Genomic DNA, 21,488 nt, shown 5'->3' on the forward strand with positions numbered 1-21,488 from the left:
AGTCAGTGGAAAGGATCATGGAGGCAGAGGCTAGAGTGCTCAGTGTTGAGGTCTCTGTTGTGCCCTTACAGCAAAAGTTGTATGGCCTCACGGTCATGACAAAAGAATTGGCTGTGTGAGTAGAGGATGCAGAGGACCGCGCCTGTCATAGTAATCTACAAGTTGTTGGCTTCCCTGAGGGGTGCGAGGGTTCCTCCATGGACCAGGTTCTGACAAACTATCTCCATTTGATTGTGCCCACAAAGTCCCTTTCATCGAGCTCTGCTGTAGAGAGAGCCCATTGGGCATTGGTGAAGAAATTCTGCCCCCCCGGAGGGCGAGACCTGACCAGTGACAGCTCGGATTCTCAACTATATGGACAGGGACACAATCCTTAAGCACGTACAGGGTCAAGATAAAATCTCCTACCACTCTCATCACATTATGCTATTCCCCGACTACACAAAAATGGTACAACAACAGCGCCAATCCTTTATGGTCGCCAAGCAGCGCCTATGGGACATGCTACTTTACCAGGCACGCCTGAGAGTGGTTTATAACTCGCAATCTCTGCTCTTTGATTCTCCAGAGTATGTTTTTAGTTGGAGAGACAAGCCTGCGACTTTGAAACCTCACACTGTGCCTCTCACGGACTTAAGACTCGTCACTGGGTGATAGGGGGAATCAACCCCTGAAAACCACAGTGAAACAGCGTAATCGATTTCGGTCCACCAGGCAGAGCTTCTGACGAGACAAAAGATCCAAGTTGAACTTGGCCGCCCTTTGTGTGGCCCTCCCCCATCTGCAAATGTTGGATATATAAAGTGATTTGGGAATATTTGAATGCTTAGTAATCATTGAATGCTTAGTAGTGTGGTTCACAGAGCCTACGACTGCACAACACAGAGATAGGAAGTTAATTATCCAGTGGTATTGTTATTTCTGTTGGGTATGGGGATCCATACAGAGTGCTTTCTTGGTACCCTCTTTAGGGGCTCTGAGTTGACACTGCGATGGATACTTCTGTTGGGTGAAGTATGTGGGTGGGGGGTGGGAATGTTATTTGTTTGTTACAGTTGTTATGCACAGACCCAGTACACATTCACTCCAGAGACCACCCACGGCGGCCCAGGTACTTTCACATTAGCTACCGATTAGTGAATCATTATCTACTAATCCCAAGTGACAGCTTCATGTGATGTCCTGGAATGTACGGGGGGTTCTTGATAAGATTAAACAGGAAGCAGTCCTGAAACATGCCAAAAGAAAGGGCGCAGACATACTAATCCTACAGCAGACCCACCTCCTTGGCACCAAGGTCCTCTGCCTCACCAGATACGGCTATACTCAGATATTCCATTCCTAGTTCGCAAGGGGCTCGTGGGGGTTGCCATTTTGATCCAGCAAGGTGTCCCCTTTCAGCTCACCAAATCATGGTCTGACAGGCATGGCAGGTACATTCTAGCTACTGGCACTATTTATGGCGAATACCTCACACTTGCCAGCACATATGCCCCTTCCCCGGTGGGTCAATCCTTCATAGATGTTGTGATCTGTCTGTGGGGGGAACAGCCTTGGGGCCTTTCAGTGATCGGAGGCGCCTAAAAAGATGTAATGCATCCCCAGAAGGATAGGTGGCACCCCAGGGCAGCGCTGCAGAGGAATGTGGACCTAGGCTTGGTTCACTAACATCCGCACTCATATGGCAGATGCTTGGAGAATGTATCAGCCTACTGATAATGATTACACATACTACTCCACAGTCCACGGCTTATTCTCTAGGCTGGATTACCTTTTGGTCCCCAATACATTCATTCACAGAGTGTCTGGTATCCTTGTCAGAAGCCTGTCTGATGAATCCCTGATGGCTCTGCAACTTCATGCTGGGCCCAAGAGACCTGCGTTTCACTGACGCCTTTCGCCGTGGCATCTGCAGGATCCTGCTTACAGGGCACATCTTACCCGCTACATTGATGAATACTTTACCCTTAACATAGATACAGTGGAATCCGTGTCCATGCTATGGGAGACCTTGACACCAACAATTCAAGGAACTGACATTCGCTATTGTGCAGGGGAGCGTAGACATAGGGCCCAGAGACGTGCTGATCTTGAGGCACAGATGCGGACACTTGAGGCACGTGGTCGTCTACCCGATGGCAACATTGCACAGCCAGATGGGTATTACTCATCAGTACCAATAATTTCTGCTAGACAAAGCTAAGCCCGCCTGGCGGGCAGCTCAGAGCCGCATATAATAACGGGAGAAGAAATCAAGCAATATGCTTCACAGACTGTGCCAGGTCACCCAACTATCCATCCCTATACCTATAATCTGTGCTATGCAGGGGAGGTTGTTGTTGGATTCCCACGATGTGGTTCAGAGTTTTGTCACATATTTCAGTGAGGTGTATTCAGAGGAGACGCTGACTGACACTTCGCCAAATTATCAAATTCATGACTGCTCTGGCACTCCGGTCCCTTTCAGACGTTGCTAGGGCTCAACTGGATGAGGCGATCACACAAGAGGAGCTCTCCTCGACCCTGGTGGGGTTGCTGACCGGGAAGGCTCCCGGCCCCAATGGAATTCTTCAAGACATTTATGCCTCACCTGGGAGAAAATCTTCTGGGAGTGCTCCAGTTGCTGGAAGAGCACTCATTGTATCACCGATCTCCCTCCTGAAGCTAGGTCCCAGATTTCTCTCTTAGATCCGACAATTATATACCGACTTGTCGGCAATGGTTAGGATTGCTGGTGCAGCGTCCTACCCGTTCTTGATACGCAGGGGTACAAGGCAGGGGTGTCCACTTTCTCCATTATTATTTGCACTGGCCACAGAACCATTGGCAGTGTGGGTTAGGCTGGACGCTCAAATGCAGGGTTTTGAATGGAACGCTGAGTTACCCGATAGGATCGCCTTCTATGGGGATGATGTGCTCTTCTTTCTGACAGACCTGGTGTCCTCGGGTCATGCATCCTGCAAATCGTTATCGAAACTTCAGGGCTTTATATGAATACTTCAAAATCTATATTCTTACCTGTTAATAGCCGTATCAAGGCTACGGGATGGGCGTCAGGACTGATGATGGCAGAAGGCAGCTTTAAATATCTGGGGGTATATATCTCCCCAGACGTGACATTGTCATGGTCCCATAACCTGGCTGGCTCCATAGCGTGTGTAAAAGAAGTAGTACTGGGTTTAGTCGCTCCTGCAATTGTCTCTGATGGTCAGACTGGCAATCTTCAAGATGGTCTCTCTGCCCGACGTCTGTATCAATTACAGAATTATCCTTACATTATTCCTCAGTCATGGTTCAGGCAGGTGAACGCCATAATCAGCGGGTTCTTGGAGGCGACCCGCACTGCTCTCAAGACGTGTTTCCAATCTACATATTATGGCGGTATCGCCACTGCAGATGTCGACTGATATTATTCTGTTTCTCACCTGTTGATCATAAAAGACTTGAGGTATGACCATCATGGCGACCCGGTGAATGCAGTGGAGAAATGGGCGATGGGTGCCGCATCCATACTTGACTACTTATATGATGGAGGGGATGTAAAGTCCCTTCCACCGGCAACACTGGTGGTCTTCACCCTGTGGAGGCGCTCCCTGTGATGGATGGGTTGGTGGGGGAAACTTACGGAGTAGACACCATTATGGCAGGGCAATATGCTAAGATAAGTGAACCAATTTGGGGGCTTTCGGAGGTGGGACATCATTGGAATCGCTACCCTAGACGATGTGATGTGGGGCACGATCCTCAAATTCTTGCAAAAGATGCAGAACGAATATCAATTGCACCACGGTCAATTCCATCAGTACTTACAACTCCATCATGCACTTATCCCATTAAAGACCTTGCAACCCGCCCGGAATTTAGCCCACTTGATGGCAAAGTGCTCCAGCAGGATTTGGGCGCTCAAAGATATATCAAACACTTGTCACGAAAATTACCAATACATTGCCTGCGCTTAGAGTGGCTTAGGAGGCAGATCAGGGCTCCCCAGACGATGACGACTGGAATGAGGCCTTGGGGGCGCCACGTCTTTGCCTGTTTCAACTGAAATACTTCCACAGAGATTATTACACAGGACATTGCTTGTGGCGCACTGGAGTGAATGAGTCCCCGATGTGCCGCCACTGGAGGGAGGATGATGGCACCTTCGTCCATAAGGTGTGAAGTTCCACAGCGCTGGAGCATTTCTGGCGAAGGGTGACGGCTTGCCTGGCGGAAGTCCTTTCCTGGGTAATCCCGTTGGACCTCAAGTTGATCCTCCTACATAGCACTGATGGCACAGGGGAGAATAGATATAAACGGATACTTTTGTACCTGGGTCTGACTTTGGCAAAACGGGATATAGCCAGGGCATGGAAAGCTGATGCACCCACAACCACTGGTGTATGGAAGAAAGGATTAGACTTCTGTATGGGGCTGGAGGGTGCTTTTTACCAAGCGAGGGGTTGCCCCCAGAAGCATTCCAAAGTCTGGCAGCGGTAAGCAGGCTATAGGGGCATTGTCCTGGATTCGGATCGCTACCCTGGCGCTCTTCTTGAGGACGAAAAACATAAATATGGAATGGAATGATAAGAGACTATTGCATATGACTAATGTCTACTTGTGGTGGGGTATGTGCTGTGGCTTATGGTACCTGGGTGGGATAGGTGGAACCTTCTGTACAAGTTGTGTAGCTGTTACTGTTCATGGGTGTAATCATGCCAATATCCTCTGTATTTTTTGGCATGTATGGTCATGCAACTGTGCTAAAACCCAATAAAATTTGTCATATGAAAAAAGTTACAAATTGTTCCTGGTAGCATCGCCCCCACCCCTACCCAACCCTTGGGGCAACAGCTCAGACTCGCTCACTACTCTTCCTTGCATGGTGCAACGTGGCTCTGGCATGGTACACTTCCCCGTGCCGTGAGGACGAGATCAGGACGTTTGGGGTGGGTGTGACTTGACTTAACGACGATCGCTGCATGTAACTCTGGCATGCTTCGGAAATGCCCACAAGGTGGCGATATTCCCACACAATACAAATGGAAAAAGTCGTAAACACGAATTCACATTGCCTATTCGATGTTCTCGTTTTCCTTTTAGTATACGAAAAACAAGGAACGTCCAACCCTGGGTTTGGCTCCTCTGGAGCCGTGTCGCTTTTTCTGGACCACGAGTGGAATAGAAAAGTATTTTAAATGAACATGTGTGCTCGACTGGGGTCTTCACGCTTCCAGCAGGGTAGCAAGGATGCCATGGGCACTGGTGCAGGCAAATGTCCCCTTTGAATTCTGTTGTGGAAGTAAAATACAGCAATTATCTGGGTTCACTTGGCCCCAGTGCCACTGCACCTGCTGCTCCAATTGTAGCCACGCCCCTGACTGAAGCAGCCCTCTCAGTTCGTTGCTAGTATTAGATCTGGAACAGGGACTTCTGTGTCGTAGCAGTGAATATTACTGGCCGCTCTACCCCATCCCATTTCACTTTCTTTTTTAACGTAGAGCACTGGAAACGTTTGAAAGAGGAAATCTGCAAGCAGAGCTGGTCTGCCACTATCTTAATCTAGAATCATTGAAAGAAACCCCCAAGAAATCACAACATACTAGAAACAAGTGTTTGCAAATGTAAAACATCGTTGTCTATTAACATGCATGAGGGGTATGAAAATCCCGATCAATCTAGCTCCTCAAACCGCTGAAAGTTGGGCAGGCTTCACTATTGTCAATGAGGCTATTTTTCAAACAACATATTTTTTAACTTTTTGCTAAAGCCTTGTTCCCCTTCTGGACAAAACTTCGTGCAGCCATTAGTGATCCTCTTTGGGGGCAGCTCCACAGCCTAGAGGCCACTTACTCAGGTTCCACCTTAATGTGGACCTGGTCATTCATCCCTACACATAACTATTGTCACCAAATCATCCTCTGATACCAAGGGTATTTCATTTATTTACTAATTTGCAAAGGAAAAGAACCATGAGAAAAATGACACTAGATTCAAGATTTATAAGACAATGCAACGAGGTCTAATTGCAGTTACTTGAGAAGTGGGCCCTCGTGAACAGGTTGTTGTTTAAAAGAATCAAAAAAGTTTTGTGACTAATACTTTAAACAGTTTTACTAAAAAAATGATTTTATGATTCTCTGAACTGGTGGTACTTGACCAAAGGGTGCATAGTTGGTGAACGTCCTCCTTCTTAGGTCTGGCATTAGTCAAGACCTTTTGATTTTACTGAAATTAAATGTATAATAATATACTTACTTAGAAGGCATTCAGCCACTTCTCTTCATCCATTTGTCTGTTGTTGTGTCATTCACATTTTGTTTCCACCCACTATAGCATGCAGCATGGAGCAATGGGTCAGCCTACTTCAGACACTGGTTAATTACACTGTGAGTGACTGCATTTCGCTGTTTCACAATAAGCGCATCGCACACCAGGTAGATTCTTTCAGTGCCAGTGTTATTTTTTGACTTTATAATGACTTTAGTGTTGCTTTTGTGTTTAAACCCTGAGGTAAAAGCAGGGTGTTTTCTATCAGCTCTCAATGCACAGAGCACATTCCAGCTTTGTCACTTTCTGCCTCCTGCCAATGCTGCTGCTGCAAGTTCCTTTTGAAGTGTCCATGTTATGTCGCTGCTGGTATTTCGCAGCATAACAGATTGTCCATTTGAAACTGTTCTGTATTAAGTAATTCTCTTAACTACACATGCAGTACACAAACTGGAAACTCACGTAAATTCTGGACTCAGTTTCACCAATGCTTCTTTAATACACTTTGTCCAGGAAGAAAATCAGCCTTTATCGTGTTTAACTTTCAGCACGTTTAACATTTTTTAAAATGTATTTCTTCCTTTCTTCTTTGTCTCTTTCCTTCTTTCTGTTTATTTCTTTGTTCCTTTCATCTCATCTTTCTTTCCTTCCTTGTTGCCTTTCTTTTTTCTTTCTATTTTTTTTTAACTTTCTTTACATCTTTCGTCTCTTCTTCTATCTTCCCGTCCTTCTTTTCACCTTTCTTGCCTTCTTAATTTCTTGCACTTTCTTTCCTTTATCCTTCCTTTTTTCTACTTTTCTTTCATTTTTCTCTTTCCTTCTTTCTTGTTTTTTTCTTTCCTGCTTTTCTTTCTATCCTTCTTTTATTCTTTCTTGCTTTCTCTCATTTTTTTCTTCCTTGCTTTCATTCTTTTTTCATCTTTTCTTGACTTATTTTTGTCTTTCTTCCCTTTTTCTTTCTCTCCTTTTTCTTGCCTTTTTTCTCTTTCATTCTTTCCTGCTTTTTTCTTCCTACCTGTTTTCCTTCATTTTCTCTCATTTTTTCTTTCCCTCCTTCTTTTTTATGTCACTCTACCCTATCTTCTTTATTTTTCCTGCCTTCTTTCTGCTTCTTATATGCAAGAGACAAGCAGCCAATAGGAGAATGATTGTCTTTTTAAGGTCTGTGTTAGCCAAGACAGTTTGATTTTACTAACAATGATGTGTATCTCAGTTACTTGAAAGGGGTTTCAGCTACCCTTCATCAATTTGTCTGTGGTTGTCTCGTTTGTATTTTTGTTCAACCCCACTCAAGCATGCATCAGAGGGTAAAGAGTCAGTCTACTTCAGCCACTGGCTGACTCCACTATAAGTTACGGCATTCTGTCCTTTCACAATGCACAGACCCCCACATATCTACAAAGTAGTTCCCTTAAGTGTCAGGGAGTACTAAGATAATGTGTGGGGGTTTTTTAAAACCAAAAACATGTTTGCCTTTAGTCAGTACTTTTTTTATTTTTTAGAATGACTAACACCTGAGAGCTTCCTGAACAATAATATTTTGCTAAAACCATGACAAAACAGGCATTGCTAAAAGATTGGTGGATGACACCAGACCTATTGGCTTTGCCGATGACTGTTTCTACTTCATTTTTTGAACTGGGCTCTGAGCAATAACGGCAGACCTAATGCTTTCCCCCTTAGTCCATTTCCTCCTTGTTGAGAAGGGTGGTCTTTGAGGACCTAAAGCCCCTGGATACAAAATGGATGCTCTTGTGAGTGTTTCATCGAAAACCCCTCCCTAGACGGATAGCACCTTTGCAGGTTCCACCAAACCCAGAACCTAAGGGAGATGAAGAGCCATTTGCAGCACCTAAAAAGGCTAAGTCGAAGGCCAAGCTGGCAGTAGAAGAGAACCATGATGCCTTTCAGAGTCTGAGACACTTTTCTGAATCAAACAAACCCTATGAGTCATTCACTCTTCTCCCAGGAGAACGTTGGGGAATCCTCAGCCACCTATTGATAAGAGCCATGGTGGCAACATAGATTGACACAGGGATCTCTGATAAAGCCTGGTCCCAATGTCCCATGGTGGCTGTCTGAGCCCTTTAAGTAGCTAACACTAGCAAACCTAACTGCTAAATGCCACATGGATCAGTTATGTTGAAGCCAGAAGACCTCTACCACCCCACATCCTCAGAGTGGTCACCAAGTGAGAAAGTTGCCCGATACTTGGCATACAGACTAAGGAAACCTCTTGATATGGATTTTGGCCGCCACCTACAGGAAGAACACACTCCTGTGGTGAGGAAAGTGGCAGGCATTCCTGAAATTGTTGGTAAGACGGTCACTTTCCATGTTAATTAAGGACCCCTAGAACAGGACTGACAGGTCATGTAGGGTCTGTCAAGACAACTTAAGCATGGAACGGGAAAGCAATCATTAGGAACTTATAGAGTCAGATGCCAGCTATTTGATCAAGTATGCCACAGGACGACAACGGAAAGTGGACAAGCTGAAGTTGAATATCAATTGTCTCAAACTACTGGCCAGCTTTTTTTGCAGTGAGGTGGCTAGTGAAGAAGCAGCTATCCTGTTAGCTCCTTCTGAGAACTGACAATATGTCCGCAATCTTCTACTTCATCCACCTGTGAAGATTCAAGCCCAAGCATTGGAGGGATTAGGCAAGATTGCACACTTTTTTCGCTAGCCAATGGAATCTCAGTGGCAGTGGCACATCTTCCAGTCACCAACAATTTGGTGCCATATTGGAACTCCTGATATCTGGAGGACCCCAGTGACTAAACTGTGGACAGCGCCATCTTCACCTTCAGTGACTGAAACACCAATTGGTGTAATATTTTAGGTGGTTCCTGGAACAGGGTGCTGGACACTTTTCTCTACGACTCGGGGGAAGACCTATAAGTATGTGTTTCCACTCTTCACTATGTTTAGGAGATTGGCAGCAAAGTCAGGTGACACAGGGCATAGGACATTTTGGTTATTCTTCTGTGGAGAGCCCAATTCTAATTTCTGTTTCTTTCTGAACTTTGTTGGGTTTCTTCAATCCTTCTTCCCTCACGTCAGAACATTTTGACAGATTATTGGGGGCAGCCACACCATATGGTCAAGAGGTTTCTCTGCCTCATGGACTGGAGCATTTCTGTGGACATTTTTCAGTCCCTGGCCATTCAAGACAGGCTGAGGCTCTCATTCAAAGAGCCTGAGAGGGCAGCAAAAGTAATTAGTACAGGTCCCCTGGAGAAGGTGATCTAGTTGGTGTGTTTGTGGGATGAAGTATGGATCCTATTAGGGCTGGTCTTATCAACATTGTAAATAAATGTTCATACATAACGGTCAGAGATGGGTCTGGAGTACAAGTCAGTGAATGCAGCTTGCTCAGCTTTCTCTGTTTGGTATAACATCCCTTGGTTTGTAAGTTTTTGCGGGTACCCAGCTTTCCAGACCTCCAGATCCTAGATACTCCTGTTTGTGGGATGTAAACTTGGTTCTTAACGTTTTCTTATCACGGCCCTCAAACAAATTGTTCTCCAGGAAGGAACTTTCAGAGAAGTTGTCGATTTAGCATTATCTGCTTTCTTGCAGATGGGCCTTGGATGCGAGTGCATTGGATCTGTCTGGTAGATTATTCACCCATGAAGGGGTGAACTTTGTAATTACAATGCAAGCAAAGTCCAATATCAGATGTGCAGTAAGCATTTTAATGCTAATAAGGATGTGAGTGCAAATTTCCGCTGAGGTGGTGTTTAGCAACTTCTATTATCGATCAGTTTTATCTCTTATAATTCCTCAATGGGTCAGCAGGGTGAAGTCAGAATGGGCCACTGATACATTCAATTTCAGTAGTCATTCTGCAAAAGGCACTATGGCCTCTAAAATCTCAGTGCTTGCGGGTAAACTGGAGGATATTAGGAACGCTGCGGAATGGCTGATGGAGTCTACCTTTAAGACGTGTTACTTAAAACTGCTGTGGATATTATTTTCTCTGGCAGCCTGAGCTTGCATAATCTTCACCTCTGGTCCTGACAGAATGTATATTTGCCTAGCTAATGTGACAGAAAGTTTCAGTTCTACTAAGGACGTGGAAGCCTCAGAGCAGCCATGACCTCCATGAGTAAGATCTTAGTATTTTGTTCCTACATTATTGAAACTGGTTTATGAGGTTATGGTACATGATCAATTTGTTATCCTGATGTTGAGTTCAGGTGTGTTCTTCTCCAGGGCAATTGCCTTCACCTTCTGTTCCTCATGTTGCACAGTCAGAGTCCAAACAAGAATAAGTGGAAAGGTGGCTGTGTTCAGTGCCAGTAGAATGAAAAAGAGAACCTCTTTGGGGGCTGGGGGGTTGGGGGTAACTGTTCGGGCTATGGAGGAAGGTGCTCCTGATTAGTGGATGCCATGGCAGGAGCTCATGCCTCTGGGACTTGATTAGTGGATGTCATGGCAGGAGCTCACGCCTCCAGGAGTGGAATAGTGGATGCGATGGTGGGAGCTCATGCCTCAGGGACTTGATTAGTGGATGCCAAGGATAGAGCTCATGACTCCAGGACTTGATTAGTGGACGCCATGGCAGGAGCACATGACTTCGGGACTTTCATATTTTGCCTCGAGTTTGTTTTTAATTTGGTATTGGTAAGCTTATTGGTAAATATAACACTGCTAGAGTATGAAATTAAAGAAGTTAAATATATAATCCTCGTCTCTGTGTCCTTAACACAATTGAAACTTTGTGACAATAGCTAGGAAGTGTTACCTTCTCTATTTATGTGCCAGCTTAGCATGAGGCGTTTTCAGGGCACCAGAAAATAGATTTGTTGCACTGAGATAGAGAGGGTGGATCATGTTAATCAGTAATTCAAACATCCCTTAAAATGGTAGGAGAGGAATATAATCATTTTAAATTGCTGGTAAAAGTTAGTCATGGAATCACTCTGGAAGAGGTTGTGGGTCTGTCAATTTGAAACGTGCGAGTGGCGTATCCAGGTTAAAGCCACCAAGCACTTCAGTTCTATTTGATTTTTAAAATAAGATGCATAACCTATGGGCGGATCTCAATTTGTATAGAGAGGCTAGCTAGATTTGAGGATAATTATATTGCATGAGTTAGTTTTCCTATAAAGTCCTGTTATTTCCATTCTTATTATTTTTAAGCGATTGCCATTTCCCTATTAATGGAGTCCATCATTTTCCTACTGCAGGTATGTTTCGAATTCAGAACATCTATCTAACAAAACGCATCTATTAAGATAAATTACAGCACTATTTGTTTCTAAAACATATTACAAGCAAGTCGAGACATGTCGGCAGAGGCGACTTTCACACGGCCAGTCCCCTCTGTCTCTCCTGTGACCTGACTCATGGGAGAGGAACCCTGTGGACAGAATATGGCATCGAGTTTGTGTGTATTAAAGAGGCCTTGCACCGCAGTGCTCTAGCCTCTCAGGAACAAGGAAGTAACTAGCCTCCTGTAATAAGGTATTGTTGGTGATGAGTGACATCACGAGGTCCCTGCATGCAAGGGGCATCCCTGCCATACAACTCTCTGCTTCATGTCTCCCGCCCCAACTCTAACGTGGTATGCGATGCAGCCTTCTGCTAGGGCTTATTTTTTAAGTCTGCGTTTTGACAGTGCTGCTGTCAAACAGTACTACTGCCACCAATCTACACGCAGTGGTTTCTAGGTTCTCCCTTTCAACCATCAGCCCATTTCAGCCACTGGCTTCAGACTTTAAAGATCACGTCTTGGCTCAGCTCCATGGAGTATTCATCTCTCCCTTAATGAAATATTGCTTGACTGGGTGTGCCTTTCTGCCTCCGCTGAGGTGCTTGCACTGAACTGCATGAGAGATTGCTTAACACCTATGACATCTAAACACCTCTCTGTCTGCTCCTGCTGGTTCCCTCTCAGTGCCTCGCTCTGACGTGCTACCTGTGCGCTGGCACATTTAGCGCAGGCCTATTGACATGGTCAATGCTTGTCTTTCATTTCTATCTGATTGTTGAACTCGCGTTGTTTTTCCAAAGCAAAAAAGAAAATGCTAGCATTCGCACTTTGTCATGCGAGGGAACAGTGTGTAAAGCTTACAGCAGCGTGAGTGAAACGTCCTCCGTTTTTTCACAAAATTAATTTGTTTAGAAGCTACTGCAAGAAAGTCAGCCTGAACATGCTCACGTTGTACCCGGTGTGTAAACGAGGAAAAAATTATTCCACTTCACCAACACACGGCTTCCTGCTTTTAAGTCTCTAACAGAGCGCAGAGTAAACTATTATCTATAAACCTTTAATAGTTTAATTCACAGTAGCATTGTGTTGGAAAACACTATACTTGGTATTATAATTATTGTTCCAAGCACATCATGCTACTTTTTCAACATGTTCATGTAGAGAGACGAACATTCATTTTATCATTACTATTTTGTTAACATACATTGTTTCTACAGGGCCGGCTACTACAAATAGTAAAGTACCTTGGAATATATGCATTGAGGGTCACCTCTGACTTCCGTGATCGTTAAAGGGAGACCAGATAGAGAATATTCCTCCATGCTTTAACAATGCCAATCATCTTTATTCATATACATACAGCGTAACTTATAGGCATCATACCTGAATAAGGGACTGCTTTGTGGTGTGCAATAACCTGAGTTCGTGACTGGGACACAAAATACCGCAAAAGTTAGTCAGCTATTATCTGGGCTCCCACGGTGGAGGTCCACGGCTACTTGTAGCCACACAGCCCCGAGGGATCTGATTGGGGAACTATACAGCCCTGCAGGTCCTGTGACTCTGCTACCCTTAAAGTAACTCCTCAAATGAAACATGGGTGCCTTCGATGATGCTTCAGAGATTTATAGGCAGGGCCGTAAAAAGGGGTCTGTAAAGAGTCACCAGATGTTCAAAACTAAGGAACAGCTTGCATTTGTGGAAACACATATATAGCGGTCCATGAGGTTTTAGAAGGTATCTGTGTTTTACTAAGAATCCACTATTTACGGTCACTCCAAACAGGGGAAATATGACATTAGTTAATATAGCTGGGCAAGCAACTTGAAGCCCACGACGAGGTCCAGCCAGAATTCCCTCGTGTCAAAAAACGAGCAGGGCGACAGCCATGTCATCACCTCACTCTTCAAGTACTGCAGGTGACTTACTCAGAGTATTCTCCTGATAGGCTTGTTTCTTTTTTTGTTACCCCCATTCACATGGGCTGGTCACGAAGGCCTAAGCGGCTTTATAAAACTGATTTTCAAATTATTTGATCACAACATTTACAAATGGCTCCCAAATTTTGATTTCACCATCAAGAGCCTAGAGGAAGCTTGAAAAAATGTGTGCTTTGTAAGAACTGGCTTCCTTCATATTCTCAATTCTAATTATTTTTCTAAGTAGTATTTATGGTTATGTTACATGGCGGTGATGTTGGGCAATATCTTCATAATGGTTGGTCACGGCCTGTACTTATTCAGTGTGATCGAATTTCAAGCAGCCCTATCAGCAGTCACTCACTGAAAGTGTGTTAATGAGGTGTTACTTTTTCAATCAGGTATAAAGCTGTGGGTTTTTAGGTATTTTTACACATCCTTGGTGGCGAAAACTTAGGAAGAGGACTAGAAAATATGAATCTCTCCTTTCACATAAGGGACAGAAATCAAGTAAGGGATAGACAGTAGACTTGCCCCCACCCTCACCCCACAAGGAACATAATCTAGTAACTTAGGTTGATCAGGTCATGGAATTCAGACCCTGTGCCACCTTCCCACGCCCGGGCACTCTTTCTGTTGAAACCCAAGTTTGCCACTGACGGACCTCCATAAAGACACACTGAAAGTGAGTGATATTCAGATAGATTGAAAGACAGAAAGGCAGAGTAATATAGGTTGCAACAGCGAGTTTGTGTGCATAAGTGGGGATGGTGTGAATCTGTAGGGGCATCCATACAAGTAGCAGTTGTGTATATGTGTGAGTCTATATACATGTGGCTGGTGGTTGTGCCAAGGGTTCGTAGGGTGAGAAATATTTGCGTTTGGGGCGGGGGACATTATGAGTGTGTATGCAAGCAAGCACAAGCTCTTCTTCCTATATAACACTTAGTATAAGTGTGGATCCTATATATAACCTCTACCGAGTTTGGTAAATACAGGATTTGAAGTGCATAGGAGTTTAGTGATCTGCCGAAGATCACAGTTTGGAAAAGTGAGGAAGCCAAAATTAAAATTCAGGTCGACACTGCCCAGACCTGTGAAGAAAGTCACTACATCATATGCGCACCTAGGTGCAATCCACAAAGGTGATGCAGAAGCTATATATTAATGCATAGAAAGTGACGTGCATATGGGGCGCCTGCTGGTAAAACAGTGCTACCAACATCCACCCTCTTTCAGGACCTAAATCACTGTTTTACTGGCTTGGCTCGTGCTTTGGCTCCTAAAGTCAAACCAGATCACTAGCTTGAGGTTGGCTCAGCTCTTTCCATGACTTCCCTGGCTTGCCCACCTCCAGTAGATAGCAGAGCTTGTTCATGTCAATGGGCTGTTGACTGAATCTAGTACGCATTACTTAACTACCCTGCACCTCTCCCCCTTTAGTCGGATTTAGAAGTCATTTTTACTACTTCTTTTAAGAGACAGCGGCACTTAATATTAGAGCCTGGCTTGTTGCATCCGGATGACTACATATGACTCAAGAGCATGTAGTGCACTGAAAGTTTAGAGACAAATGAAAAGTGATTTGAATTAAGGCATCCCCTTCAATGCATTTCCCAAATGAAGGTACTGCCCTACACCGCTATACACTTTAGTCCACTACTGCTATGTGATGCTAAGAACATATTTCTCTCTCCAAGAGACTTTGTTGCTCCAACAGAAATTGTAAGCAATTCATTAGTGACACATTGTGCAAATCGGCAGAGCCTTCACTGTGCAAACATAGAAATGAGAGGAAGAGGCAACACCTAAGAGTGGAATGATCTTTATTTTAATTGTCACTGAATTGCATAACAGGGCCTTCCCACATAAGAGTGAGATTTAACAAGATATGAAGCGAATGATGATGTGAGTGAAGGATGATAAGCGTATGCCTAAAAGGGTTCAAGAAAGTGCTGGGCACCGTATCCTTCCTACTACGTGAGCAGACTGAGGAGTACATCAGAAGAAAGTTCTAAATTTAGAAGAGCATCCTTCCTTTCGTCCAGTACATACAGCCTCTCCTCCCAACCCCAACATGTGACAAGGATGTGAAACAGAACCGGTTCCCTTGTTCCGCCTAACGCCATCACTTCTTCCAGTCTTTGGAAAATGGCAGGATTCTGTGCGGGCACTCTGGTTTCAACTCCACTATCTTACCTCATGAAGAGGGAGCCTCCACTCTTGCATGAGTGCAGAAGAAAGAAATGGTAGTGATGGGAGGCAGAGGAAAGGAGAGTGGAAGACTGGAAGCAAAAAGAAACCAGATAAATCAAGAAGCAACTGCAGAACAGCCGGTGCTGGGCTGGGAGAGGAGGATGGCCATGCCGTTGAGAGAGCGTATTTTGATATTACATATTATAGACGTGAAATGCTTATGTCTAACAATGCTGTATTAATAAAACATTTATTAATAGCGTATTCATAAAAATGGAGAATCTTTCACATGTATAAACTAATGTCAACTGTAAGGAATAATCGTTTATAGTTTGCCTAACTGAGCACATTAAAACGTATAAAACTGCATTCATTAAACTCGTATATCTTAAGTTAGCATGAGCAGAAGCTGTGTAGCTCTCATATTAAAGGCGTATTTTTCCTGTTTCTTCAGTGTGCAGAACTTGCAAACGACCATAACCCAGCTATTGTTCTCTCTGTATTAGTTCGTAACATAGGGATAATTTCCCATCCGCATGCTAACATCTTTTAGTATAAAATGATTGTGCTTCGAAACATTTGTAGATACTTCCAAGGACAATGAGACGAGGGAACGAGAACTTTTAACCTGAGACGTGTGCCAAGCTGATGAAGTAACCCCGGATATGCCACCTACGGAAGACCGATTATGAAGACCAATCAGAAGACGATATATTATCGAGAGATGACAAATGCATGACTTAATGTATAATTTGATAGGTTAACAATGATGGGGTGTATTGACTAACCAATAGAATTTTGGGGGAATGAATTACTAGAAAGGGATAAAAACCCATGACACAGGAAATAACCGGACTTTAGGTAGGGAATGATATTGATTACATCCCGAAACTCTGTCACATTATTCTGTGATTTGAGACTTAGACAAACCATCCTTGCCCATATTACTGCCCCTTACACTTTTCTCCTTAAGAGGAGAGTGTCTCTTGCCTCTAACTTAGATAGACTGACGGCGATCTAACTGATGTCCTGAAGACGAAGACTGATCCTGAATGCTGACTTAATCAGAGGAGGGTAATTATATAAAATTGCTAATGAGAACTCATTTTGCCTTTCTTTCTAGGTACCAACTGCTGTATGTTTTGATAGAGACCTTAGTTAGATGTTTTCCAAATTGGTGTTCAAAATTGTTTTGCATGACGCCCAACATGCTAATGCTAATTAGAGGTTAGATGAGGTATTCACTCTGACTGACAACTGACGTGACTGGCGTGGTGCTATGCTGAACTAGTATCTTAGAAAGTTAGATGTGTAATAAACTACTTATACCTATCTGATTGTCTATGCTACTGATCTTTGCATTATCAAAGGCTTATTGTGGTTGTCATCTTGTAATCGTGCTTACATGTTTATTGACTTTGAGATTAATGTCTTTATTACTAGATTGTAATCAATAGGGAATAAAACTTATTAACTCCATTAAGGTGTGGTTATTCATGACTGAAGGGTCATGGTTGCGTCGAATGTTCGTTAATGTCTAAAGTGAGAGGTGTTTTGATGTTAAAAGTTGACAATGATATCAAGATATTGATTGATATTTTATTTAGTTATCTCGTCCTACGGTGTCTCACCACTGGGCCCAAAGATTCATTGGCCTAAAAACGAGTCCTGATGTGTATAAATTGACATAGACGGACGCGTTAACACCGTCATAGGTGGATGAGGGAGTAGTGGGCAGAACGTATTGAAAACAGAGAGGAAAATTACCTCTAACTTCCATAGAAGGTGAAACACATGTTATTTTTTGTTGGTAGAAACCTGTACTAACATAGGTCACATCACCATATTTTCAAATGAAATACATCCAACTTTGAAAAAAAATATTCTACTCAACATTTCTAACAGCAGGTAGTCACATCTTCCTGCTTCACACCTGATATTTTTCGCAAGGAGCCCATACTTGAAAATAAATAACTAAATACAGAATTAAAATACAGAAATGAATTCATAAATCCAACCAGTCATGGTGAAGAAGTTCTTGTGATCGCTCCAGAGCACCCTACAACTGAACAATGATTATCCTTGAAGATGCGTGTAACGAACCAATGAGATCCCTTATGCTTTTGGAAAGTCCCGAAGGAAACGTACCTCTGCTGTGTACAAAGACGGTCAGTCGTTTTGACACGTTCCGTTTATATCACCAATGATAGCACTTTCAGGCCGTAAGCAATCGATTTTGAAAAAAGGTGTATGGCAGTACTTCAAATGGAAACGGAGAAGTGCTGGTACTCACTGTCCACAGTACGTGTTTGCTCCCAAGATGTGCTGGTACTCGCCCACTAAATGCATTGCAACACTGCTGAGAAGTGCTGGTAATCTCCTTTTCGCATGAAATAAGTGCAAGCACTCTCATTTTCGAATGAAAGAAGTGCAGGTACTCCGTACTGGACAGTCCCTGCCCATTTAAAGCACGGGAGTATAGTATTTCTGTAACAATACCTGTACCTGGTCACTTTTCACACTTAGCAGGGGCGGATTTGCTTGCGGGCACTACTGAATGTGGCCGTCTCTGCAATCCATAAGGCCGCTGCCAAGGGCAGCACTACCCTGAAAAGCAGACAACCACCATTTTAAAACAATACAATGAAACAAGTTATTGGTAGAAAAGATGGCAAATTCTAAAAAAAGAAGCGTTAACTTCAGTAAGTGTTTTAAAGGTTCAAATGTCCAAACAAAGTGCATTCCTAAAAATAAACCATTTCAGGAAAGGTAACAGCGTCAATCTGACAAGGGCGCGCTGCTGACTTACTGTGTAGCCAGCGCTATACAAGTCCTGCTATCACCGCTACAGTATAGCGCAGAGGAGCGACGAATCCCAAATATTTTTTCTGCCTGCCAGCCCAGCTGCTTCAGCCTCTTACCCAACCACTCCAGGGGTTGGAACAGCAAGAGTACATGTTTGGACTCAAGGGGTCGAGGGCGGAAGCAGCAGCCAACAGCTGGGTGGGAAGCGGGAAAATAACATATGGTAAGAAAAAATCTGTTTTACATCAAACTTGCAGGTATGGAAAAAAAAGGCTGAAGCGTTCTGCGGAAATCATCTCGGGCGTACGCTGATGCTTTCAAGAAACAAACAGACAGATGCACCCGTGTGAAAGGTGCAGATGCCGATTTTACAGTAAGCTGCAGAACGACGAACAAGGAAATTAAATAAAGCATGAAACAGAGGGGTTGGAGACCAACCTTGCACATTCTTGTTTCCGGCCATATGCTCCACCAATTTTCTGGCTGGCATTCGGATCTTCACGTAAGCGGCGTAGTGCCCGCCTTTCAGGGAGCCGCTGTGCTCCACGACCCCGTAGAGGCCAAACAGGACCCGCGCGCCCTCCGACACGATCTAACCATAAAAAGAGAAAAAAGAAGCGGGCATCTTACTTTAGCTTAGAGAGCAACACTTCGTATTTGTTTTTCCCCCTTGCTCTTTTTAGATTGTCTTGATTGTTTCGGTTAGGAGCATATTTGTTCAAAGAAAAAGAGTTATTACATTATATTTGTTGATTTTAGTTAGTAAACGCCTCCCAGGGACACTTAAAGGCAACCAAGATGCACACTGTAAATGGGGAGGGTTGATGAAGAGGAGGTGCGTTGTTTCGTCAGTCAAATAAAAAAAGAAAAAACACTTGACACAAGAACATCTTTGCAAACTCACATTTTGTGAACTACCGAAGCGAATCTGTAATCGTAAATCATGCAAAATCCACGCATACGGTGAAGGTAAGTGCACATATGGCTTTGTCAATCAGCCCCACCCGAATGACTTCCTGGCTCATTAACACAGTTGTATTTTTAAAACGTTCACAGGGACTGAAATGAAGCACTGATGATGACCTAATATTAGAAAGATGCTTTTTAAAAAATCGGTTCATTCATGACTTTGGTTGAAATTCTGGCATTCCCTCCAAATTACTGTTACCTACACATTCTTTTGAAAACTGGCTTTACATATCAAATGCATTTGTATTTCTATTTAATCAATATTAAAAAAAAAATGGCGTGACCACAAATTATTCACGATTTTGATCTGCTTCATCTGTAACATATACTAAGAGCTTGGAATAAAAAAAAGTATGAGAAATCTGCTTTGGAGAGAACATCCTGCAACTAGCTGAGGGAGCCATTAGTCGAGTCGAGGAAGGAAGGTGTATTTTTTTTGTTATATTCTTTATTTCGGCTAAAAGCCATAAAAGCATCCATATAAGAATAATATGATATATTCACACAATGTGTATTTAGCCACTGCATTGTAGGCAGTCTCTGCTCCTTTGTCCCATTTCCTGCCTTTCCTAAAAGGGCACGGCACAGCTCCCAAAAGACTAGTCACCTGGGTGACTTCAGTTAATGGGAGGGGTAATGGGTGCGTAATCCCGAGTTACACATCTATTGTCCTCCCCACCTCTGGAAATGGATCATGCAGAGCATTGCTGGAATTGGAAAGAATTTACTTCGGGAACTCATACATGGAAGGTCCAGGTGCAGCAGAGGAATGGCTGTTGAGTCACAAAGGTGCAGAGCCTGAAATTCTGAGTATGTCAATCTTTACATTTATTAGAAAAATTCTGCTGCAAAGAATTTGGCAACAACCAAAAATGTGACAGTAAATATGTCCTAGCTTACTTAATTGGTCACAGAGGCTTCATTTAAAAATATTTTACAGGGTTAAGATTCCTCCTGCAGAGAGATTTGTGTGCCTGCCATTTTTGAGGGGCTCTTAACAGTGGTAAGAGAACTCTAGTGGCTTATGCAGTTCTGAGAGTTCTGTGCTTTGTTCAGTCACAGTTTCGAGTCAAAGTAGCATAGAGGGTTAATGTGCCTGCTGCAAACCACAAACTTGTGACAGGCAGATCACAGATTCGTATTTTATGTAGATAGGTAAGTGGATACTGTTTTTGACAGTGAGGTCATTTTGTTACTTTCATTTCATAAACTGCAATCTTTCTACTATAGTACAGCGATTTATTTACCCCCATCCTCATCAAGGAGCTGCATGCAAATTATAAGCCATGGGTTTAGGCCCTCCTTCTTTTTTTTCCAATCTGTTGTTATTCTAAGATTGCAAAAAGGATTCCTTTGTGAAGTATTAACGTTTTATTAGTACAGGAAAACCCAACTGCTGCATTACGTTTTATACTCAGACTTTGTGTTTGTCCGGATTATTCACTCTTAATATATATGTCTACAAATATGGACAATATGTGAGTTCTACTCCTTGTAACACTCATTTTCTTATGCAACACTTCCCAAGTATATTGATTTACACACTTGTATGATTAAGTGTGTCTGTGTGTTATGTAAAGCGCTCTGACACCCTTCATAGTTTCTCTAATGTACTTGTGAAGTGATAAGCTGTGCACCTTTATTTCCTTCTAATGCATCAGTGTCTAGGTGTTAGACTCGAGATGGCTCCCAGCCAGGCTGATACTTGAACAAAAGAAGGGCTGATGGGCATTTACATCAAGTTTAGAACACATTTACAGCAAATAATAAGTTTATGGTCATAAATAAACCTAGAGGAAAACCTGGAACAAGGATGACCTCCAAAACAAGTAGAACAAATGGCTACAGAAAACACTAGGCTATGGGTCCAGCCTCATAAATGACGCGGAATGCTGAACATTGTCAAACATTCACCCCCAGTACAGTGATCTGGGCCTAAATCCATTGTTTTTTGCTGCCCATGCCATTCCAGTTTGGACCCAGCCATATGCAAATCAGTCTTGACCCTGTTACCCATGGGAACAGTCCAGCCCGAACTGCTAGGCCAGGTCTTCCCTGGACTGGAAACAAGCATCCTGGGACCGGTTTCGGGGTTTCACCCCTCATCAGCCAGGCTAGCTTGA

General features: G+C 43.4%; 1 protein-coding gene across 5 annotated transcripts in view; it reads right to left on the minus strand.

The window, feature by feature from the left end:
- USP45 (ubiquitin specific peptidase 45) overlaps positions 1-21,488 on the minus strand; it is an 883,181-nt gene that overhangs the window by 43,543 nt on the left and 818,150 nt on the right. For all 5 annotated transcript variants that reach the window (XM_069235543.1, XM_069235541.1, XM_069235545.1 and 2 more), the window contains one exon: positions 18,835-18,988. In XM_069235543.1, coding sequence (XP_069091644.1) covers positions 18,835-18,988 — 154 coding nt within the window. The remainder of the gene's footprint in view (positions 1-18,834; positions 18,989-21,488) is intronic.

This window comes from Pleurodeles waltl, chromosome 5, assembly GCF_031143425.1.
Source record: "Pleurodeles waltl isolate 20211129_DDA chromosome 5, aPleWal1.hap1.20221129, whole genome shotgun sequence".
Lineage (NCBI taxonomy): Eukaryota > Metazoa > Chordata > Amphibia > Caudata > Salamandridae > Pleurodeles > Pleurodeles waltl.